Source organism: Anomalospiza imberbis, chromosome 9 (genome assembly GCF_031753505.1).
Source record: "Anomalospiza imberbis isolate Cuckoo-Finch-1a 21T00152 chromosome 9, ASM3175350v1, whole genome shotgun sequence".
Classification (NCBI taxonomy): domain Eukaryota; kingdom Metazoa; phylum Chordata; class Aves; order Passeriformes; family Viduidae; genus Anomalospiza; species Anomalospiza imberbis.
The window spans coordinates 1,150,744-1,175,563 of NC_089689.1; the positions used below are offsets into that span (position 1 = coordinate 1,150,744).

General features: G+C 43.9%; 1 protein-coding gene across 7 annotated transcripts in view; it reads right to left on the reverse strand.

Annotated features, from left to right (window-relative positions):
• The window catches only part of MTA1 (metastasis associated 1), a 75,813-nt gene extending 51,693 nt beyond the window's left edge, over positions 1-24,120 (reverse strand). For 5 of the 7 annotated variants that reach the window (XM_068199225.1, XM_068199226.1, XM_068199223.1 and 2 more), the window contains exons 1-3: positions 20,636-20,699; positions 9,149-9,216; positions 6,051-6,144 (exon numbers count right to left, since the gene is read on the reverse strand). In XM_068199225.1, the coding sequence (XP_068055326.1) occupies positions 6,051-6,144; positions 9,149-9,216; positions 20,636-20,684 (211 nt within the window). In that variant the 5' untranslated portion in view covers positions 20,685-20,699. Of the gene's footprint in view, positions 1-6,050; positions 6,145-9,148; positions 9,217-20,635; positions 20,700-23,875 lie in introns of those variants that run through there. The other 2 variants (XM_068199224.1, XM_068199227.1) reach the window with 2 other exon arrangements.
• Between the last annotated feature and the right edge of the window lie 700 nt (positions 24,121-24,820).

The following is a 24,820-nucleotide window of genomic DNA, read 5'->3' on the forward strand; positions in this document are numbered from 1 at the left end:
CCCCAAAGTAAATACGTGAAATCCCACCCACACTGGCATGCAACTGATCCCAAACATCTTCAAGCATCTTTCTTCTAGGAAATAAATTGTATGTTTTGTGTTTGTTAAGAAGTATCCTGCCACTTATATGAGCTAGAGCTGTAAAGGGCAAAATACTCAAAGGAAATAACTCCAAAGATCCTCCATGATAAATGACTGAGAAAGAAGAGATCAGACTTCTCCCTTCTCTAAGAAAGTAATGCAGTTACTTGTATTTTGCAAAACCACAGGCAAAGTTTCCCAGACTGTAGTAGAATGAGCCTCATGCATGAATTGTAAAACTCTTAATTTTACAGCAGCATTACTCTCAAAGAGCACACTTATGCCTCCAGCTTAATTCAACAGTTGTTGCCAAAAAACATTTCTAGTGAGAAACACATACAGGCACAGTTATGATTTATATACCCTTAAGATTAGTTAACTAAAATCCCCATAGTTAGCCCAAAAATAAAGCAAACAAAGATCTCCATTTTATAAAACACTAAAATTGCATTTAGTTTTAAAGAGGCCACCATTACACCAAAGGTGGTGACAAAAAATTATGTACCCTTCAGGTTGCCCACAATTTATCACCATTTTACTGCCCTGAAAAAAAGACCTGCAGTTTATGTGCCCATCAGGTAGGCTGCTCCAGCAAGGAAGGAAAAAAAGAGCAGCATAATTAAACCAGACTTCAACATACAATAGCTGCTACACCACATGGGCTGGTAACCATACAGCAGCATGTACTTAGGCTTTAATATTTTCCTGGGAACTAGAACACCAAATTTACATTTGTTGCGCACTCTCACGGGTCTGCAATTTATTTACTGAAGTGGGTTCTGTTTTAGTTGAAAATTAATATTGTGACTGCTATCCTACACTGTAAATATACCAGCAGCAATCCACAAACAATCCAGCAAGTTCCAAGCTCATTTGCCTGAAAACTGAAGGATGCATGAAGGAAAAGGGAATTAATGCCTGTACTTACAGCAGCTTTTGGAAATTACTGTAGTGCACTGTGTAATGCAGGGAAAATACTACAAGGAGCAACCTAAAATAGTTTGTATCTTCAGTATATTTGATAGCCTACAGCTTTTAGAAATTACATTTTTCTAAAAAGTATGTCAACCCCTTTGTGCCAATGAAACCTACAGACAAAATGAAAGCACCCAGCACAACCAAACTAATCCCAGGGACTGCATCCCTTCAGGTAGGCTCTCCTTCCAAGTTGTATTTTATTTATGTGTCTTGCTTTTGTAATAAAATACAAAAGTGGAGAGCACACATGTTCTTATGGCAGCTCTGCTATGAACAGCCTCTCAAAACAAAAAAAAACAACCAGACAGACATTTCTATTGGTAACAAACAACTCCCTCACACACAGCAGTAAAACTGTCATAGCAGCCCCAGACAGAGGCAGGAACATTCCAAGAAATAACAAATAAATCTATATGAACATTGTCCCTCCTTTTTCACAGCCGTGATTTAACACTGAAAAAACCAGACCTGACCAATGCACTGGGAGCCAAGGGATGGGGGAGAGAAGGGCTGGACCTGGGACAGGAACCTCTCCCTCACTGAGCTCAGGCAAAAGCTGCTGGACAAAAAGCACCCAGTAGCACCTCACACCCCACTAACACCTCACCCAGACAGCTCAGGCTGAGTCAGACTATCAAGCACAACAGGGGTTGTCCCAGCCCCAGCTCCAGGACAAGTCTGGCATATCTGCATTTCACCTTCCCACAGCTCACCCACTCACACTAACTGCATCAAACAGCGCCATCAAGAATGGTGGCCTCCAAGAAAAAGTTTTAAAAAGCTAGAAACATGCATTCATAAAATATCCAAGAAATCTTTTCAGAAAGATTTGCCTGCATGTTTTACAGTACTGTGGAATAAGTGGTATGGGAATACAGGAGGTGCAGTACATTGGGACTTCAGTGCTCTCATAAAGCCTTACTTCAAAATTAATCTTTCTGCTTGATAGATGTGCCTGTGCAGATTTGAAACTAAACATTTAATCTTAATACAAACAGTAATATATCAGCTATGCAGCAGTAGCCAGTGGAATGCTGCAAGAAGTGTATTAGATTAAGTATTATTTGATATTAATGGCAGAATCATTAATAGCACATTAACAAAGCTTGAAGATGACTTATATTGGGAACGAGAGATAGGCAGATTAGGCACAAACATCAAGACGTGTGTGAAAGCTAACATATATGGGGAAAATAATTAGAAAGAGTAAACTTTGAGTTGGCAGGAGAAACCCAAGAGGCAGTAATTGTAATTTTAAATGACTGGGTGTGTGAGATGTGAAATTAAACATCAATATTTGCTAGACACAAGAAAGAATAGCAATTTGCTATAGATCAGATTGGGCTCTCCAGAGCATCAAAAGCAGAAAGCAGCAGCCTTTCTCTGTGTTATGGGTGTCATACAAGTAGCTACATGACAGAATTCAGAAATGCATGAAGGTAAACAAGACACAGAAATCAGGTTTAGAGAGCAGCCAAGGTTTACCAGCTTGAGAAACAGTCTGCAGTAACAGAAGAATTGGTTAGCATGATTGTAACTAACAAAACAATGTAAAGAAAGGAGAAAAAGAGCGGGGCCAAATCATTGGGAGACATGGTAAAACCAGTGCTACTGACCTGCACAACAGCTCCTTCAGCAGCAAAGGAAGCTGCAACTCTGGCTGTTTTAACAGCTTAACTAAGGACCTTGGAGGAACACTCTAGAAATATTGCATTTGAATAAATTAAAATACAACAGCAGGTTCCTTCTTCCAGGTTCAGTTTCAAATGGTTTGTATGAAGCTGTAGCCTTATTCCTTTTTTCTCTACCAAAAACCAGATACTGACTCGTAGCTGTAGAAAACACGGAGAAAGTTTTCACAGGCAGGAATCCTTACACCTTGACACTTGAGGAGTTTGCCACATTATCAGTGTGGATCCCCTGCCACAAAGTTCTGCTGGTCATCTCTTGCAGCCATGGCCACAATTTCAGGTAGCAAACAGACACTATTTTGGACACCTCTATCTTCCCTCACTGCACCACTCCCAAAGAGAAAAAACACAGTTCCCTCCTCTCAGCAACAACTGAGCCAAGGTGTCATTAGTGGATGTATGAACTGGACTCCTCTTAAATCTGCATGTGTGGGGCTGGGAGAAAATAGAGAATGGGAATAAAATTGAAGAAATAAAAAGAGTTAATTCATGAAGCTATTGTCAAACTTCATTTAGATTGGCGTTATTTAAAATGTAAAAAAAAAAAATCTCAACAAATTTCCTACTCGTTTAGGCACAGAGGTATCGTGCAAACATTTATTTTCAGAAGCTTTGGCATATACAAAACCAAGCTGTCATGTGTGCCAGAGAGCACCTGCTGAAAACCGACCATAAATCTGCCAATCCAGACAGCACTACGTCAGTTCCCCAACCACTACCCACTGGCAGACATGCAGTCATGGCTGCAAATATTTAAATAATTATAAAAAACTGTGTAAGACATTATATAAAGAAAATACATCATGACAGCACCCAACAATAGAATGAGGAGTGAAGCATCTTTCCCATTCCTCTTCCATCAAGTCCTGTCTGCAATCTTGTTTTCTAAGTCTCTCAGCAAGAACTCAAAACAGTGTCTTACTAGTGAAGCAAGTTCATTTCAGAAACAGTTGGAGAAATTCCCTAGAATAATCTGGGAGGTGATTAAAGAGGCTTATGAATAAAAAGCAATAGCAATGAATGGAAGACATCATAAGGCTGAGAGATTTATAGGACAGCCTAGACAAGCTTTACATCATATGATAAAAATGGTAAGATCACAGATTAAATCCAAGAATCAGGTTACATACATCAGGTACCAATTTATAGTCACCAGCTACAGAATAAGGCACTTCCAACACATTTCTCCGTATACAGACTTATGAGAACAGACAACATTTCAAACTTGCCTGTTTCAGATATCTGATGGATCATCCAAGCTAAAGTGGCTTTTTATTTTTTTTTTTTAAACTTCAGCACATTATTTTCACAATTACATCTTTTTCCTTCCTTTACTGGAAGAGTAAAAAAATAACAAAATATCCATACAATTTTTCCATTCATGCCCTGGCTGTATCTCTCCATTGCTTAGCTCTCTCACTGCACTGATCTCAACAGTAGGTCTAAAATAAAGGCATCTTAAACAGAAGACTGTGTGAATCCAGAAATGTCTGCAGTCAGAAAGCTCCATTAATCAGCTGAACAAAGGCAGTTAAAAGATCAGCGATGCAGACACGTACATCTACTGCAAATGCATCAAAATGAGGCAACAGGAGACTTTATGGAAATGAACTCAAAGTCAGTGACAGTATGCAATATCTGTACTAGAATCTTAACATCTACAAAATTTAATTTTATTATATCATGCAGGATGTTGATTTTTTTTTCAGAGTAAAGAACTAATGGCTGTCCAAAAAGCTTAATTTTGCTCTCTTCTCCCTTCGTATGAAGAACAGAAACCACAGAGCAGCGCATCTATCTAAATAAATGGAAGTCATTCAGTAGCAATTTTATTCTGCACCAGAAAGAAAGATACTAGAGAAAATACTAGTTACTCATGAAATTTACTCTAAGAGGCAGACTCAGTTGTCTCTGGTTGCTCTATTAATAGGATTTTGCTATAGAAGAATTTTCCCATCTTTCAAACGACACCTATGAACAATGAATTATTTGTTTGCATTAAAAAACAAACACTTAGATTTCTTATCACAAACAGAGATCAGCATTTGCAGGTTCAAAGAGCATTTATGTGGGTTCAAATTATTTTTCATTTTCAGTCTCAGATGTGTTTCTGTGAATCCTTCCCACCTGCCTCCTTTACTGAACCTAGTGAAGTGAGACACAGATGAAGGAATCAATAGCCACGTTGTTTATGGTGAAGTTCCTAGTGAGCTTCAGGATCCTCAGATAAAATGAATACTGCTGCACTGAAGAGATCTCAAAAAAGCTTTGCCTGCCATCACCATTCTGTGATACAGCAAACTCTCCCTCAACACCACGACCTCTTTCCATGGTATGACTGCAATGGAGGGATTATTTGGACAGACTACAACAGAAAATACTCAAATTCATCAGTAAGGGACTCATTTTGCTGCATCTTTTCCCCAATGGCATTAAAGCAGTGAGAACACAGCAAGCCATTATACTCGTTGCTAAAACCGAGTATCTGATTTAATCAATCCCCAGATCACTCCATTGATACACACACCAAGAAGCACATTAAAAGACAGTGATGCTTGCCAGCTAAATCACAGTTCTGACATGCCCATATCTGATTGCTTCTCTCTCATTTATAGATGTGCCCTGAGTTGCAAGGATTCATAAGGCTGTCCATGCTTTTTGCTAAGTTTTAAGCAATCTGAACAGCTACACCTCACACAGTCCATTGTTTACAAAAGAAAAACAGTTTGGTTACTCCACTTGCTTCCCAACAAAAGGGCTTTAAGTACTCAAAATAGTGATAGGAGATTCTCAGATTCTCTGTTTTCAAAGTGTATTTATTGAGCATGTTCAGACAAAAGCTGTGTCACTGCAAGAAATATTATTAATATTGAAATTTAAAGAGAAATCCTGTTAGTCAGGTTTCAAGCTGGTCATGTTTCAAGTTGCTTTCCCATAATCAGTCTACTTGATTCACTCAAATAATGTTTGAGGGTTTTTTTTAATATACAAACCAAACCAAATAATTCATGAGAAGTTGAATCAACAGGGAGAATACTTTCTCTCACCCCAAAAATTAAGAAATTCGTTTCTGTGGAGCAAATAAGATGTCTTTACTCAGCCCTAACTGAAAACTTCTGTCTTGTCCCCACCAAAATTCAACCATACAGAAATGAGGTATTAAAAGGTTTAAGGAAAGGGGAAAACAAAACAAAACAAAAAAACCTACACTTAAGATACTGATATTTGAAATATCAAAGTTGTCCCCAAGTCTGAAAATTCTGTGCAGATGCAATGTCATTTGAACACAAAGCAACTTACTTGCATGTTTGTCTGCCAGTACAATGAGCGTGCTCGAGATGTCTCTCCTCCTGTAGAAACACACCACCTTTGCTTCCACGTTTCCATTGGCAGTCTGAAACAGGGAACAGAAGAAAAAACTGACCCCTGACCAAGAGCAGAACTGCACACTCTGAACTAGGAACTTGATAAATTATCGGGAATTTTGCACAAGAGCTACACAGCGTCTGCTCTGAGCACCTCCAGCTGCACACACTATCTCACACACAAACTCCAGCATGATCCATTCCAGGATCATGGAATGTTTGGCAGTTTGGCCCTGCCCTCCTAATGGTTTTCCCGAGGAATCACCACTTTTAAGTCACAGATGCTTCAAGTGGAGAAAAACACTTACCTGCCATTGCAACCTATTAACAAGCTACTTTGCTACTTTTGAGGTAATGCCTACATTAAACAGCACTCAAATGAATCTTTAAAAACCTAATAAAAAAACAAAACTGTGAAAAATAACAGAATTCAGATCTAGGCTGTTCTCCAAACTCTGCAGGGCAGTAGAAAGACAAGAAATAACCCAGCCATTATTACTTTTGCAAAAGAAATGACATGAGATTCTCTGACAGCACTGGTGAGCTAAATAATGACCAACACACAAAAAAAATCATTACAGAAGGAGAACCAAAGAAGCTGCACCAGACAAACTCTACTTCAGTGATAATATACAAAAAAGTCAGAATTTTTGAAATATTATTTACTTAAACCTCTTAAAATGAGATAGGTGATCAAATGTAAGATGGCACCTGTCAAACAGTGCACGTGGCTTTTTACAAACTCTAGGGGAAATAAACCGACTGGTTTGAAACAGCCTCAGCCAATTTACTATCTCTAAAATAAATCAAATAATGAAAAAGTAACTCAACAGTTGTATCCTACTACTGAAGTCTCTTTGAAAACCGTAATGAAGGCACAGTTCCCGAAAACAGAAGATACAAATTCTCTGTGTTATATATGTATAATTTGTGCAGTTGGGGTTGAATGTAATGAGTTGTAGTTATAAATGTTATACACTGTAGCCTTAAAATGTTTTAGAGTTACTGTACAAATCAAGGCAAAGGAATTCACAGATTAAGCGGCCGGGCACCTAATTAACATTCAAAAAGCCCCAGCCAGCAATAAGGAGCGGGCCATCAAGTCACACCCAAGCTAAAGCCAAAGGGATGGTGCCAAAGCCCAGACCCAGACCCAACCCCAGGAGCAGAGCCAAAGAGATGAAGTCCCAGAGATAAGCAGCTATTGTCCCCTTCCCGGAGAAATCTGGACAATATCGGCGACTAGATGAACAGCTGCCAAGAAGACTTCAGCAGCCAGGACGCCTCCTCCATGAGAGGACTGCATGAATATGCAGTAGCTTATTGCCGAGGGCAAAATAAAACATATAAAAATCCAAACTCGACGGAGGCACTGTCTCTGTCGGTTTGCACCCAGAGCTGCTCTGTAGACTGGGCGAATTCGAACTAAATTGTTACGTGATCGCAAATAAATTTAGTTATTAATTATTAATCCAGATTGGCTTGTCTCTATTTATAACACCTGCGAGGAAGTCTCCAAAAAAGGGTAGTGAACCAGCAAGGTGCTCACAAGGAAACAAAATAAAAACTAATGTACAGCTCATTTCTAAGACGTGAATGAAGGGAAATTTTCAACTTTTATAATACCAGTTTTCCTAACATAAATTAAAAACAAACAAACAAGAAAAAAAAACAAAAACAAAACAAAACAAACACACCAGACACCACATACATACACAGGTGTTTCCCTTACAGACCAAAAGTTTTTGGTAGAGTCTCAGAAGTTCTACCCTCTTCTGGTAAATAATTGAGAACTTCTAAATTTTGAGAAACTAAAATATAATGGCAGGAACCATCTTGTTCAAACACAGATTGCTTCCACGTAAATTGATCTGATTTACTTAACTGCCAAAATTTCATTTACACTCAGTTAGAAAGGAAATAAAAGAGCTAGGGTTCATTTCAACCTGAAAGACTAATTTTTAAAGTGTAGGTCAGAGAAATCACAGCTCAAGGAAGAGTTGCACCAAGATGGGGAATTCAGGTTGAAAGTTTATCTTTTTTTAAAGGTGAGGGGAAGAATGAAAATGAAGAGCAAGAGGTGAAAACAATTTCCAGGAAAGAGATCAACAAACCTACATCCTGGAATGGGATACAGACAGTGATACCTCATGGATAGGGATCCACTAGGAACTTTTTAAGAATTCACTCTTGTTTCTTTAAGGCAAAAGAGACTTAAAGGTATTTCTGCAAAAGACCTCTATGGGGTTACTAAGGGTGTCCTAGCATTCAGATTTTGATAGGTCATGAAATTGATACATTTTCTCTTCCAAGTAACTGTTTGAGAACCACATGCTTTCCATGACTGGTGACTGAAGAATACCTGACACCAGTCAGTTAATGCACACCCAAACCCAAACCAGCAATGTGACATTCCCTCTGTATGGGCTGCCCTAATGTTGGTATTAAACCTGAACAAGTGGTATGTTTAGGATACAACCAGTGGCTTCAGAACCCGCTCCCCTCCTCAGCCAGGTCAAACTTCAGCGCTGACAACTTCAGCTGCCTTCCCACACAGAAGCCATCATGTTTCCCTGTTCAATCCACTGAAAGGGAATTTGGCAGATCAAGTTCACTGGCCCAAAAGGACAACCAGCAAAGACAAAGTCTGAGCCAGTAGATCACAGCTGCAAACCTTTCTCCTGAGCAAGAGTCCCCCTCAAGAAAAACCAAATTAAAGCTCTCCATCCTCTAGGCAAAGTCTTGTATTTTCTTCATATCCTGTGATCCTGACATGGAAGTGAAGAACTGCAGAAACCTCCTTCCCTAAGGGTGGGCATAATCACCTTGAGAATTACATGCCATTGATACTCAATCCTTTCATACCAAAGGAGAACAAAAGGTCTTAAAGCATTCCAGAAAATTATCAGAGAACAAAAGTATTTTTATGCTTCTAGTTACCAGAGAACTGCTAAAGAATTGTTTTGATTTTAATCAAATCAAGCAGATCATAAATTCAATTAACTTCAAAGACTTGATGGAAAAAATGTTTACCTTATTGAGCTCTTCTATTCTTCGTATCAAATAGGGGTTACTTGAAGAATTTTCGAAGTAGACATAATCTGACAAAAAGAAAAAAGACTCTTTAAAATATGAACTGCTAAAAATCAAATCAAAACCTTTATCAGCCTGGATAGCAAAGCACATGATGTTCCTTCTCTCTCTGATCAGATTATTTCCACTTAGACCACACCGTGGTCTTTATTTGCTTCCTGTTCTTATCAAAATCCAGCCACTTCTCACCAGCAATATGTCATCTCTCTCTTCCCCACCAGTTAACAAGTATGGCTCATTTACTTAGAATACAAATAGTTTCTCTCTCTCATCTTTTTCTCTACTTTTTGATCGTTTACATTTATGTGATCCTAGAATGCCCTAAACAAAATTCCATAGCGCTGTCCAGACTTATCAGTGATACTTGTATTTTGAAGCAGGATAAACATCTAAAGTTATAGGAAAAAAACAAGTTCTTACCAAAGGTAGTGCCTTCAAAAAAAATCAAAAAACAAAATAATCACAGAGACATGCATGAGTGCCATATAAATTATTTGGTATTAGGGAACTCCAAGCGTCAGCACCCCGTAAGAAAACGGACGCTCACGAGTTCTGAATGGACAGACCTTTCTTTCCCAGTACTCCAGAAGCCAAACCCTAAGCCTGAACCGAGACAAAGAGGGAGCTGAATCCACTTCCCCGCTGACAAGGTGCTGACCTTGCACACAGATCTGACAACAATTCCTTCCAGGACTACCTAAGACGATTTCCCTGCAGACTTCCCAGCTCATTTGTGTTTGAAGGAAAACACCCGTAGCCCCCGGGCACGCCTGAGGCGATCTTTTTGCAATGCCTACATTAGCAAGGTGCTCCGGGATGAGCGGGTGCTCGCTCTCTGTAAACAGGGACAGCTCCTGAGGCTTACCCTCAATCCCGCCGAAATCCTTGTTAAAAGGGCTGTGGAAAGCACAGATACCGTTCCCTCCTCTCCAGCCCAAAGGAAGACATCCCCCAAAGGTGTCTGCTCCTGGCTAAACTGCAGCAGGAGAGTTAAGGGGACCCCTTTAACCTCTGGGCTGACCAGAGACATCAGCGCATTTACCCGTCACAGCCCGTGTAACACCACTCGAGCTGCAGACACAGCTTTTTTCCGACTGCTGCTTACAGCCCACTATCCACAGGTCTCCCTGGATTTACAGACCCACGTACTCGCTGCGTGGGACAGAAGAGCACAGCACTGACCGCCGTGCCAATGACCCCAAGGAAGCTGCTCTTGCACTACCTGCAAAAAACCCAAGTGCCCGCCGGCCCCTTCAGCAGGGCTGGCTGCCTCAGGAGAGATTCACTAGCCAGGAATCCCAGGGGTTACAATCCCAAGAGTGACAATTCTTCACAAACCTATTTTCCAAGCTCTTGTCTTGTCAAAAGTGTGCTGTTGTCAAGACACCTTGATAGTGAAGTCCCAGCCTGGTCTTGGTTGGAGTGACACGTGGGGAGTTTCAATGGTTATGCTCTGCACGAGTCTCGGGTTACCCAGCCACAGAGTATTCAGGGCTAAGAAGCACTGAAACAGCACACTCAATTTTTGATATTTTTGTGCATTTTGTGCTCCAGGCCTCTCAGACTGATCATGAGCCATCTTCATACACACCAACAAGCACCTGAGTGACTGCAAAACTTTACTCCCAACTGCAAGAGTCAGTCCCTCTTAAATATCACATCCCTGCAGCCTTTAAACTGGTGGAAGATCTCAAGTGAGGAATAGAGTTTGGACATCTGGTTTGTAGAAAACTTTGTGGGTTGGTACCAGAAATGGTTAAAACACCCAAGTAACTAGACCCTAAATTTCCATTCCCAAACACTGGCTCTGTGCAGCCATCAAACAGGAAACAACAGGCTCAACATTACTATGACCAACTCTACTAGAAGCCACAAAACCAAACAGATATCTGGCAGCTTCAGCAATAACAACTGCTGACTGAAATAACAATGGAGGGCATTAAGCAATTTACTGATCAGCAGAGTAAAAAGAAATTATTTCTCCCACGGCAGAACCACCCACGACCTACAAGGGCACTGCAGCAGTGAATGTTGAAGCTTCAAGGTGCTCTCCAAGCTCACTGGACACTTCTCACTGGAAGGCTCCAACAAGTGAAGAAAGGATGAGTTCTTTCCCTCCAACCCTCCAATAATTCCTAAGACAACCAGCTGCTCCTCACTTCAGGTACTTTGACTGAGGCAGAGGCAAAAAATATTAACTTTTGTAAGCACTGTGCCTGAAAATTATAAATTAAAACTAAAAATGCCAATTTATGTCTTGAAAATATAACCTTGTCTTTAGCCCCATGGGTTCCAGGTGGCTGTTACAAATGCTCATAATTCACACCATTTAATCAGCTTTTTTGTGTGCATGTACATGCATACATTCTTAGAGACACATTTTATACCTCATGTGAACTTTAACTTGATTTTTCACAAAACTACAGTTTATTGATTGTAAAATCTAGCATGGATTTAAAGAAAGCTTATCACAGATGAATGGCTTACCAAAGAACAGCTGGCAGTGGTATCCAGCAGTACTGAATAATAAACCCCCACCACCGTCTTGGTCAGCAGCAGGAGCATCCCCAGACCCACACTGTGACCAACAACTGCAAACCAAGCTCACAGGAACCACCACGCTCTGCACACTGCTGGCACAAAGGCAGAACCAAACCAGTCCCCCAGGATGCTCCAAGAGCTGACACATGACAGTGCAGAGGTGCATTCCTAGGCCAGTGCTTGATGACTTCACCATGTCAAATCCCCAGCCCAGTACATCTCATCCATGTTTTAGACTAATTCCACAGCTATGCTAAGCATTTCACCAGTAGCTATGCAACTAATGGAGACCTATTTCCCATTGCTCAAATTACCTGGAAAAGGGCTTCCTCTCTCTGCAAGTAATGCAGAGCACACTGCAAACCACATAACACAAAATAACACATATCAGAGAAAAGTGTCTCCATTTTTCATAGAGATTTTAAATAGTGAAACTAAAATTAAAATGCTATCCTGCACAGAGAATGGTCTGAATTCCTATTCCACATGTACAACATGGAAATTTTAAATTCAACAAACCACTCTCCAAACTGATGCTTGGGCTGGTGAGAACACTTCTGAAATTCCACAAGCAGCCAAGCCAAGCCAAGAAGACTGCAAGACCTGCACAGGAGGTTCAAAGGAGGCACACCACTGGGCCCTACACTCCAGAACCCTGCCTTTTTCCTTGAGTAGTTCTTCCACTTCACCTCCAACTTCCTCCCCGTGCCATGGAAGCGCACCCTTTCTCATACTGCCTACCCAACTAATATTATTCCCAGTTTGCTTTCAGGGCAGTGCCTACAATTGCAGATGCCTGCGCATACACACACACAAGAAACAGAAACCTTCCATGACTCCCAACAATCCAGCTGTCCATGGGAGACATCCTCTTTGTGCACAGCTGCCAGGGTCCTTAGCCTGGGCTGAAAGAAGGGATGGGGAAATTAGCAAATCTCTAGACAACAGGAAGATACACATCTCAACTCCTACTAAGAACACGACGAAAGAGTTCACTAAAACAAAAAAATAAGGTCTAGGGACAGAAAGGTAGAGCCTGATAGCAAACAAAACAAGTCAGGCCCTTCAAACACAACTGACTATTTATCCTTGCTGATTTATTTGCTTTCCTACTTAGAAAACTGAAGAAAAGGACTAGTGGACTAGTGTAAAACTGCTCTGCATCCCACAAGCATGACGTGCCCCCTAACCACCACAAAAAGCACATGAAGGCAATCCCTCACCACCCAGCCGCCTGAAGAGAGTTTCAACCCCATACCTTCACAACAGCTGTTGGCTTCAGCTCACCATCCCCGAATTAATCAGCCGTGCATCCATACCACGACCATAATTAATGGCACCACTCATGCATGCTACAGTTATCTGTGATCAGGCTAAAACAATGACTGAGGAGTGTGGAAATACCAAAAGGGAGTAAGGACCATTGCACAGATCATCACCTTCTGACAAACTCAAAATGTATTTCTTCCCCATGCCTGTGCTGTTATAGAGCAGAAGCACCCTCATACAGAAATCTATCCAAAAAAAGGCTTTATATCCCATAATACTTTTTCTGAATATTCACAACACAACTTGCCACAAAGCAATGCCGTATTACACAGGTAATGACTTAACTGCTAGAACACACAGACACAAGTACAGCAGCTAAAACTAGAATGACAGCCTACAGAGTACAGAAGATGACAATTTTCCATAAAGGTAGTAAAATAACAGTTCTCAATTCACAATTAACAGAATTTCTTTTTGCTCTCACATGCTTTTAAGACATTATTGCAAAAGAGCTTCCCCCTCTGCCTTCTTCATGTCAGCTGTTGCTTATGTCTACATCAGTCCATGGAAAAGAAAATCAGGAGGGGGTACAGCAAAATAAATAACACACACTGTCTAGAGGTCATATATTTATAAGATTAGACATGTCTGAGCTACCTAATAACCTTATGGGCTTTTAGGTGATCAAGTTGCAAAAATGCCCAAAAGTATTTTTATCCTTCCCAATGCACGCTTGCCTTTCAAGCTACAAGTGTTTTCTGAGGACTGACCTGGCTGAGTATTCCCTACCTTACCCCCCAGAAGTCTTACACAGTGAGTTCTACACCAGCATAGAGATGCACCCAGTCTAGAGATGACATGAGGGAAGCTGGAGCCTTCCTCTTCCCCCACTCACTGCCACTGCTGGGTACAATCTGCAATTCCAGACATGAGATAAAATAACTCCATAGTTGTAACTATTTCCCCTTGCCAACCCACAAAGCTGCTGCCCTGAATTAGAGAGGAACATCAAGAGAGTGATTAAACTTATGATGATCTGCTGATTTTATGACTTCTTTTACAGGAAATGTGTGCCTCCTTATACTCTGGGCTCTCCAACTCAACTTTGGGCAGGTTTCCTTCAGTAAGTTCCAGTTTTCAAATTATTCGCCAGCTTTGTCCCTAAACTGTCAATCATTTTACATTCTGGATAATACAATCCCTCTTGGTGTGAAAGAGCAGGTTGGAGAGGCAACCCTACAAGTCCTGCAATCTCACCTGGCAGAGCCCAAGTCCTACTACCTTCTGGCTCTTCAAAAGGCAGCAACACTCCCAGCAGCAGTCACCCAATGAATGTTTAGTTACAGAGCAGACAGAGTTTCAATAGAGAAGACCTCACCAGCACAGTACGTTCATTACCACAAAGGCAAAACCGAAACAGTTCTTTCTATTGCTAAAGGAATTACGGGGTCTAATAGATCTGGCAGTACACACAAATCAGGTATTTACAAATTAATGTATTTCATGGATCAACAAAGGTATTAAAGATATACTGTCAGCACGGGCTCTATTTGTATTTACAGGACAGCAGAATCTGTGGCTACTGCATGCACTGGATACATCAAGCTGAGGATGAGGCAGCACATGCTATAGGAAACACCACCACTACCACCCAACTCCTTAAAAGAGATGTGTAAATACCTATAGCCAGCTAGTGAGGACATGGCAAAAGCAAACATCTCCCCTCCACACAGTTAAAAGCAAATCATCACTACATTTAGCAAGGATAAGTTGAAGTACCCCAGTTAAATCAAGCCAGCTTTGCTCTGTTTCTTGAGCGAGGATTATCTACACATTCACATGGTAAACAAAATGTTCATGTTGTATTTTCTTCCAAATGTGCAGAATGAGCCAATGATACTTGGCTGTTTTGAGATGCAACCTATGGATCACTTTTTCTGACAGGCCTCCAGAAATCCAGATACAGTATTACCCAAAACATAAGTCAAAGGAGAAGCAATTCATGGCAAGATCCATGTAAAAGGACTACACATTATGCACAGGCCTATAAACATTTGATACAATTGCTTATCTATGCCAGGTCTTATAGCAAGAGTTATTGCAACAACAAAAACAACACCCAAACAACAATAACAAAACACCAAACTCTGAAGGACCTATAATAGTTATAAATAAAAACTAAGTACATTCCATACAGAAATCTACTCGAGGTAAAACATAACCTGTCTTTTTGAAGTAAAAAGGAAAATAAATCAAAGTTAATGACATGCAACTTGCTTGGACAAACTGTTGATCGCTTGGTCCATTTTAAACTCTGAAACACTATGATATTTGGAATTTCCCAGATGTCTTCTGTTCTTTCTTTTCTATCATGTCAAGGGAGGGGGCAAGAAAAATTCCTGTCCAGCCATCTTGTATCATTTTTTGCCTGATTCTTAGTGAAACAAGGTTCATGCAACTCCATTATCCAAGCATTAGTTCTTCCCTATTAACTCCGGAACCCTTTGTTCAGACATTTCACAGATGGACAGAAGTCTCAAAGATAATTAAATTCTGATCATTGCTTCCTATATAAAAGACAGATACAAAAACTACAAGAGAAAGTGAGAAAGGTAAGACAGAGAGAAGAAATGGTTCCTATTTCAGAAACAATTAATAGACTAGGTTTTAAAGCAAATCACTGGAGTTCCACAGTGTTTGGAGGAATTATTAGAAGTCCTTGCTTTCTGATGCACCCACCTCTCAACTCCCCTATTGCCAGTGCTGCTCAAGGCAGGTCCTGGGCTCAATTAACTTCTAACCTGATTCCCAATGGCCAGGTGTGCTCCCAAATATTTCCCCTCTCTGCCAAGGAAGAAGGTAGGTATTCTGCCTCACAGCAATCGCCTAGGGACTGAAGATCTCACTCTGCATGAGGCCCAAAGCTCATACAGATGGCACCTTTCCCACTAAAAGTATGAAATTCCCAAGTAGGGGGAACAGAAGAAAGGGAAGAACACCTCATGGAAGAAAACCCTCAACTTCTAGATTGTCAATACCCTTATTTCTGTTCCTCAGAACACTGTTGGCTGTTTTCACTTGCAGACATCTGTGGAAACAAACCAAAGGACAGGAGTGTGCTGGTGCTTTTGACAAAGAGACTATAGGTGTCAGCTGTAATTCATGGGTCACACATAGGTAAGAAATGTGCCATACTGGAGTAACTGCTACTAGGGATGCCACCCCAAAGGAGACTAAAAGTCTGTACAAAAAGACTAGAAAAAAAAGTGTTCAAGAATCCTAGAAATAAAAGTAAGCTTCCAAAGCACTACCCTGAGGACAAAGAAGCAATTTTACTGTTAGAAATCAATTATATGGCAGTTCAAGAAAACCAGTTTCAATTAATCCACTCCCAATATTCCAGCTATAACTAAGGCACATTTGCATGTGGCACTGACACTTCAGGTTCACTGAGTCAACTCCCTCCAGCTTCCCGCAGGACAAGCCTATGCTAAAGACTCCACTTCTTTTATTCTGTGCTTTACAGGAGATATCAAAGTATGATTTGAAGACCTCTGGACACAAAGCCTCTTCTGCCACTTCTGTTCCCAAGAATGTAGCCATACAAACATTTTCTGCACTAGCAAAGTTGTGAGCCTATGTAATTTCAGCTGCATCCAGTGCCATTCTTTCTGCGTCAATACCATGGAAATAGTTCAGGCTTAAAAAAAGAAAAAACCTTTCCCCAAAGGCATGTTGTAAGGGAAGACCAGGATGGTCTACATTATAGAAAAGTCACTTGAGCAGATAGAGAAACTAGTGAGAGAGTTCCTTAAATCATGGGGGAGTATTTGGAGGGGGTAGGGGGAATGGAAGAGGAGTATGCTCAAGCTACACCCTAACAACAATCACCATCTGTAGCAGCCAAGAAAACAGCCTGTTCCGTTGTAATTCTCATTGCTAACGACAGATAAGAAAAGCATTATTTTCCAAAAGATATTTAGGCAGCAAAGAAGATGACAAGAAACTAGCATCGTGTTCCCTGCAATAATCTCAAGAGTTGCAAAACAAGAACCTCTGTAGTACTCAAGACACCAAGTTTGGCATCACCCTTGAGAAAAAAAACAAACTAAAAAAAGTTGTGTTTCTTGTTGAGGTTTGCTTGCTTCTTTAAGGGAAACGTTGAACTTCAGTTTGTCAACGTGAACTGCTTGGGCCATGGTATGACAATATATTAATTGCAAAGGTAGGGCTTTCAGTGCCAGATCAGAAACATCACAGCTTCACAATGCAAAACACGGACAAAGCGTAAACTCCTGCCAGCGTTTCTGCAGATGTTTCTTCAAACAAGAGTGCCAGTGAAGCTGATTCATCCCCCACCCTCTCATACCACCCCCTCAAGTTGTGACAGCCTCTCCTTGGATGGCAGGAGGCCTGAACATGGTAAACACAGTTAGGCACTCACATGGGTCAAAAAACTGTCTCCAACCAAACCAACCCCTGCCCAGCTCCACCACACAGCCAGGCCAAGCTGTGTTAAGCCTGGCAGTGGAAAGACAGGACCGCTACAATTGCTTCAATGGACACCCTACCAAAAGAAATATCTTAAATCAACATGATCAAAAGAAACATCCACAGAAACTGTCTCACTTGGCTGGTTCAAATTTGCTCAGATGTTGACAACTTAACTCTGTAAGGACAAGCCCTGTGCTAAATCAGGAATCATCTGCTCACACCACACTAACTTTATGCTTGGTCAAGTGTCATCTGTCCTCCTACATCTTGCGTGAAAGCATAAAATCCCCAAATTAACCAGAGCACATTGTGCAATTTAACAGAAACATTACCATGGGCCACATCTGACACGTGAACTGGCAATGCACAGAACCAGAGCCACAGAAGCCCAGGCACCATGAAGACTCAACAGCTTGCAAGTAACACACGTGTGAAGGACTGGAAAAGCCCAAGTCTTTCCTCCACCTGCAAACTCACTTAAAAGCCACCAACTAACTTATTTGCTTTGCTTCACTGATCAATGCCAAGTAAAAATTATCTCACAAACACCTCTCCTTCCTAAAGGTGGTCCAGCCAAAGAGCTGGAAGAGAAGAACGTGTGAATGGTTTCTTTGGGGCTGGGCTACAGCCCAAAAGCTTGACCAGTACTTTGCAGGTCCTTCCAGACTTAGTTTTACAAGTAAAGAGGGGACAAGGAACCATTCCAAACCTTCAAAGGCACTCTGAAGCAGGGCCTCTTTGTATACTGGATTCATGGTGGTGAGCTCCAAAGACCTAGAATCATAATATCTTACAAGAGCACCTCTCTCAACCGTTCCAGTTACCAAAACCTCATGGGAAACAAAAGCAAAGCAGCTGCAGCAGGGCTTGGTCACTTACCTGCTTGGGGATTAAAAAAAAAAATAATGTGCTTGGAAAGCAGCAAGATAGAGTGTAAAAACCACCTTACTTGGTGCAGAACTAACACTGAATTCACAGGTTACTTTTTACAAGCAGATGCCCAGAACTATCAGAAGCCGGCCTCCAACAGTTCATACCTTTGCTTTCAAGTGATCCCAAATTGCTCAGGAGTGGTTTATAAATCAAAGTAAAAACAGTAACAGCAAGCACCTCATTCTCTTCTCATCCTACTGGGGAGACTACACACCCTATTTCTTTAAAGAAGCCAGGATGCTTAAACATGAAAAGTTGCTTGAAAAACAACTAGATGCAAGTGAAAGGAACATTTTGCCAATCACCAAAAACTTACTAGTTAAACAAAACAAGTTTTAAGAGTCTTTTTTCCACAATTTTTATTGAGTGTCTTTTATTCACCATCACTGAAAGGCAAAACAACAGCGAGCACCTCAGCCACTCCCCAGAGCTCCAGCAGTGCCCCTGGCCCAGCTCTCCCAAAACGCTGCCCTGGCACAGCCTCCCACGCACCAGCCCAGCAACAGCCTCAACTCACCAACACAGCAGAAACAAGCTAAGTCCTTTCACTCCATTGTGCCAGCTGCAGATGGCTTGCAGCTATTACAAATCCAGAGCTGTCAGAGCTCTAGCCTCCAAACACACCTAAGCTGGCTGACAATACCCTCCCTCATGCAGCATTTCCCAATAAAAGGCTAATGAATGCTGAAGCAGTCTGATAAGGGGGAGAGGGAAGAGGGCAGGGAAGGAAAGGAAGACTGCAAGACATGCAAGATAAACTTTCATAACTAGAAACAGTGAAAGGAAAAGATGGAGAAACCCACTGCCTAGCTGTTGCTGAAAGGTGATAAGCTAGAAGCTGTCCTAAATTTATTAGGGCCAGTGACCGCAGAAGCCTATTAGTAATTTTCAAGAATAAACTCTTTGTTTTTATCTTTAGAGGTTATTTAATACCTCTTCACTAAACCCATTCTCAGCTCAGGTTACCTGCAAAGCTAGAAAACAAAAACCCAGCAAGCAGAACCAAAACAAGGATATTGCACAGTAAGCCCTCCTGTTACCCAAAACACATACACACTGACAGCAAAGCGAGGGGACAGGAGAAGGTTTACAAGTGATCCTGCAGTTAAATTATCTGAACTTGCTTGAGATTCAGACTCCAGCACCATGTTCAATGCCAGCTTCCTTAACAGCTCTCAGTTCTTTACCAGGAAAGCTCAAACAATTATTATTGACATGATTGTGATGTCAAGAGGACTGATGCACCATCCCTGTGCTCACAGCTCTCCAGCAGCACTATGGAAGCCAAGAGCTGCAGGCTGCCACAAGAGCCTGGATGCCAAGTGAGAGTGTGGCATGGGATGGGGGCAGGTCAAACCACAGTCCCCAGCCATGCATTAATAGCGCCCTGCGGTAGCAGAGAGATGGTGTCTTATTGCCATTCTTAAAAACTGTGGGGACTACACTGAAATAAGATGTGTGACTGCAGCACAGGCAGACAGACATACCACCACTAGCTATAAAGTAATAGCCAGTAAGTTCTGGAGCTTCAGCCTCCAGCACACTGGAATAAAGCTGCTGTGAACCTTGGGTGCCCACGTCAGGCACTGTGGGTCCTCACTTCCCTCACTTCAAAGGTGTTACATGCAGCAAGTACTTTCTATGCTCAACTGACTTGTGATCACATCTCCTAATGCCATTTAAACATACCTTAAACATTACCACAGACTCAAAAACAGCGACAAATTTGTAACTAAGCATGCTCCCAAAGAAGAAGGTAACCCATAAAAGTCAAAAACACATAAAAGACGCCATCTGAAAGCATAAACTGACATTTATCTCAGCAAAAGTGTTGTCTTCAGTAGTTTTTCCTCCATCCTTCCTATCCGTTCTTTCCCCATCCCCTTGTTCCCTGCCCTCCCACTGAGCCCATTCAGCTGTTCACACAGTCCCACAGTGAACCAGATTGGGTAGCTGATGCAAGATTAAAAATAATCCAGGAAAAAACAAAAAGTGAGGAGGAGGGAGGTGAAAAAAATTAAGTTCCTCAAATCAGTACAAGATGAAAATGCAAAAAAATCATTGTTTCACTGCATCAAGGGAATGCCATAGGGGCATAAACCTGCAGTGGGGCTCAGTCAACTGCCACCACTAAAGGAATATTTGTCACACCAGAATGAAGCTCTCCTGGAGAAGGTGGAGAAAGAATACCTGCTGGAAAGGCTCCTGATACCAAGATGACCTGTTCCCTTCCAGGCATCTGACACAGCACTCTCCTGAAAGCAGAGCCTGGCACTAGCTAGAACAATGAACATATCTCTCCCACGTGCATTTTTTCATCAGAGGCCCCAAATTCCAGCTCAGAGGTCCCAAGCTTCTCCGATCTGGTGTTTATCCAACATTCCCATACGGTCTGTGATCGTGCAGGCTGTCAGTCCTCTCCATGAAGAGGCAAGCCAGCCCACCACGACTCCTTCCAAGTGAAAGCAGTCCACTTTCTTCGTGCTGCCATTTGTTTCATGGCTGTACAGCAGCTGTTAAGAAAATCTTCAATTCTGCTTCACCGGAGGCAGGCGATTCCAGGGTTTCCTACTGGCCAACAACCAAGATCTCCCATTTCATTTTGGAATTTGATCCCCTGGCATTCCTCCCCACACATTTCCAAAGTTTTACATCCCCCCTGAACTGTGCTAGCTTGTGACAGTCCCATTTGTATTGGAAACCAACTCCCTTCCCATCAGAAACCTACCAGGAGAAACTTGGCAGGATCAAGCAGATGCAGCTGCTCTCTCCAAACGACTGGATGCCACCAGCCAACTTATCCACAGAGCCTGACAACCATTCAAGGGGCAGCCCCTAAGCCCCCCGGCACGGTCACTCTGCTTCTCAACACAAAGGGGAAGACTCCAGCCCCCACAGCACAGGCTCCTCAGCTCCTCTAGCCAGGAACACATGAAGAGAACAACACACTTCATGCCCACTTGTTGTCAACCCACCACTGGCTTCTGAAAACAACAATTCATGGTGTTTCATGCCCAGGCCTAAAGCAGTGACCATCCTTTCTGAGTGAACATAGACTTCCAGGAGCAGTATTGATCTGTAGTGAGCAAGCTGCTTTTGGCAGCTGTTAGGTCTGGAGTTCACGCAGCACATCCGGTAGTCACAAGTGTAATAAGAGATTATCTGCTGAGTGTTTGTCTTCCAGTGGGAAGTGTATGAAATGACTGTGCACAAATCCCATCCCAGATTTAATCCTGCCCTGGAGTTCACACACAACTTCAGTGCACAAAACCATTAGTGGGAGACAGCAGCACCAGAGGTCAGAAACAACTCGATAACACACACTCCTGGGCTCAGGCTGAACAGAGCTCTCACACAGAAACAGCTGCATCCATCCATATGTTGATCTTGGTAATACATCAAATCAAGACTTCATCCATATGGACCATAACAGAGCACTGCAACCTTGGCCATCAGCCAGCTGCCTTGCCCTCTGCCCAGAAAGGCTAGGGAGCAAATCCTGGGCAACATTTCCAAGTGCAGGAAGGACAAAAAGGTAACTGAGACCAGCCAAAATGGATATTCCAAAGGCAAATCACACCTGACCAACACGACTCCCCCATCTGGGATTACGAGACTGGCTCTGCGGCTGAGGGGAGAGCAGGGAGTGTTGGACACCTTGACTTCATGTCAGAGGCCCTGCTAAGCCTCCCACAGCATCCTTCAAACAAAAATGCTTGAAAAACTAGACAATAAAGGTAGGGGGAAAACTCTAACATCAAGTTTAAAGGATCACAATCAGCATTTACAACCTCCACTGCGCTGCTGGTTACTAATGGCACCACTCAAGGATCAGCCAGCCCTGCTTAGAAGCAGGGATAGGACTGAGGGATAATGGAAAGGGGCACCCCAGCTGGAACAAGAGAAAATCCATCTAGGCACATGGAAACAAATATTTTCTATAAGCACGGTCAAACACTGGACAGGGCCCGTAGTAAGGGTGGCATCAACCATTCTTAGAGCTTGGGATGGATACAGCCCTGAGCAGTCTGATCTACCTAGGCATTTTCTAGCAGGAGGTCAATCTAGAGACCTCCAGAGGTGCTTTCCCACCTTCTGTGGGATCCACAGTGTAGATTTAGCCAAACAAAATGCTTAGAGATGACACTCCCCACAAGACTTGGCCATTCAATGCTGAACAAAAATTTCCAGGAAGCTATTCCCTTTGCAAGTCACACCAGGGTGAATTTCCACAACTCATCTTGCCTATCATCCTACTCTCAGTATCTCCAAACCAACATAATGCTACAGGCACACTATCAGCCTGGGGCAACCCAAGACACAAAGCGAGGACAGCCAAGAGTCAGCTCTTATACCTCTGTGAAACCAGGTGCAAACAGAAAGAAAGTACAAACACGACAAAAGCAGCTGCCTTTTTCAAAAAGTAAGGGTAGGCCAGAAGAGCAGAAAGAACAGAAAGCAGTTGTTGATGGAGAGCAGCCAGACAGGATGGCTTGGCCACCTTCACTATATTTTTTCTCTTGTTTACTTTACTTCGGTTTTGCAGAACTCCACAAGAAACGGGGCATTTTGAAAAAGAACCCCACAAAAACATCTTCCTATACAGCCTATAGTCCTGGGGAGAAGGAAGCTCCACAGAACAGCTTTTATGAAGGAAAATGGCTGAGCACAAATTCATGCCAGACCACCCTCAGTTTATGTTCCATAAAACACAGTCCCAAACCCCGTTGCCTCTCCTTTCTCTTCACGTGAGCCAAAACAAAGGACAATCAGACAGGAGCACAACCCCGAACAGAAGACTAATGGGAAAGCACACAACAGAACAGCAAGAGTGAAAGGGGAGGCCAAGATCTGCAGGACGTGCCTCACACCAGCCCCCTGGTCCACCAGCAGCCTCTGCCCATCTTTGTGCTCCTTATCGCAGCAACTCCTGCTGGGTCCCCACCCCGACAACCTCGCATGACCCCCATCCGAGCAGCCTCTCCACGCCGGGCCCCATGCCGGGGCCTGGCCCCATGGCTGCTCTGCTCCAGCCCCGCTCACCCATGCCACCCTGCCCCAGCCCCCGAGCCCCCACCACCTCCAACCTCACCCGCCTCGTCTCCCCACACGCTCGTGCTCCGTACGGCCCCACGCGGCCGCTCCCCCTCACCCCGGCCATCCCGCTGCGCCCACCGCCCCGGCTCACGCAGCCCCAGGCACGGCGCCCCAGCTCGCCCCGCGCCGGGCCCCGCAGCCCTTCACCCCGCGTAACCCCACGCCAGGCCTCCCTTCCCCGGGCAGCCCCCCAGGCCCTGCCCCGCGGCCGCGGCCCCCTCCCGGGCCGCCCCGGCCCCCGCCCGCCCCGCCCCGGGCCTGCCCCGCCGGGCCCGAGCGCGGGAAGCGGCGCGGGGCGGGCGGCGGCGGGGCCGGGGCCGCGGCCGCTCTTACCTCCGACCCGGTACATGTTGGCGGCCATGCCCGCGACCGGGCCGGGTGCGGGGCGCGGGCCGCTCCCGCCGCCGCCGCCGCCTCCAGGTGCCGGATCCGCTGGAAAATGGAGGCTGGAGCGGGCGGCGGGGGAGGGGAGCGGGGGAATTAAAGGGGCCGCGCCGGCGGACGGGGAGGGAGCGAGGCGGAGGGCGGGGCGGCGGCCCGGGCCCGGCGGCAGCGGCGGCGAGAGGAGGGAGGGAGGGAGGGAAGGAAGGAAGGAAGGGAACGAGCCAGAGCCGCCCGCCCGCGGCGTGTGAGGGCGGCGCTCCGGCCTGCGAGGGGAGGGACGGGACGGGACGGGACGGGAGGGGAGCGAACGAGCGAGCGAGCGAGCGAGCGGGGCTGGGGGCGGCACGGCCTCCACACACACACACACACACACACACACACACACACACACACAGACACACACAGACACACACAGACACACAGACACACACAGACATACACACAGACACACACACAGACACACACAGACACACACACACACACACACACAGAGTGACTGTACACACACACACACACACAGCCCGCCTGTACACAAACACACCCGGAGCACCTCTGCTCACACACACACACACACAACACCGACACACACACACAGCACCTCCTGGCACACGCACGCGGCCTGTCCGCACACACCGCCGGTCCTCGCACACAGGCACACACGGAACGCCTGTGCACACCTGTGTCACACTCACACACACACACACACACACACACACACACACACTGCCTGTGCACACCTGTGTCACACTCACACACACACACTGCCTGTGCACAGCAGTGTCACACACACACACACACACACTGCCTGTGCACAGCAGTGTCACACACACACACACACGGACTGCCTGTGCACACCTGTGTCACACTCACACACACACACTGCCTGTGCACAGC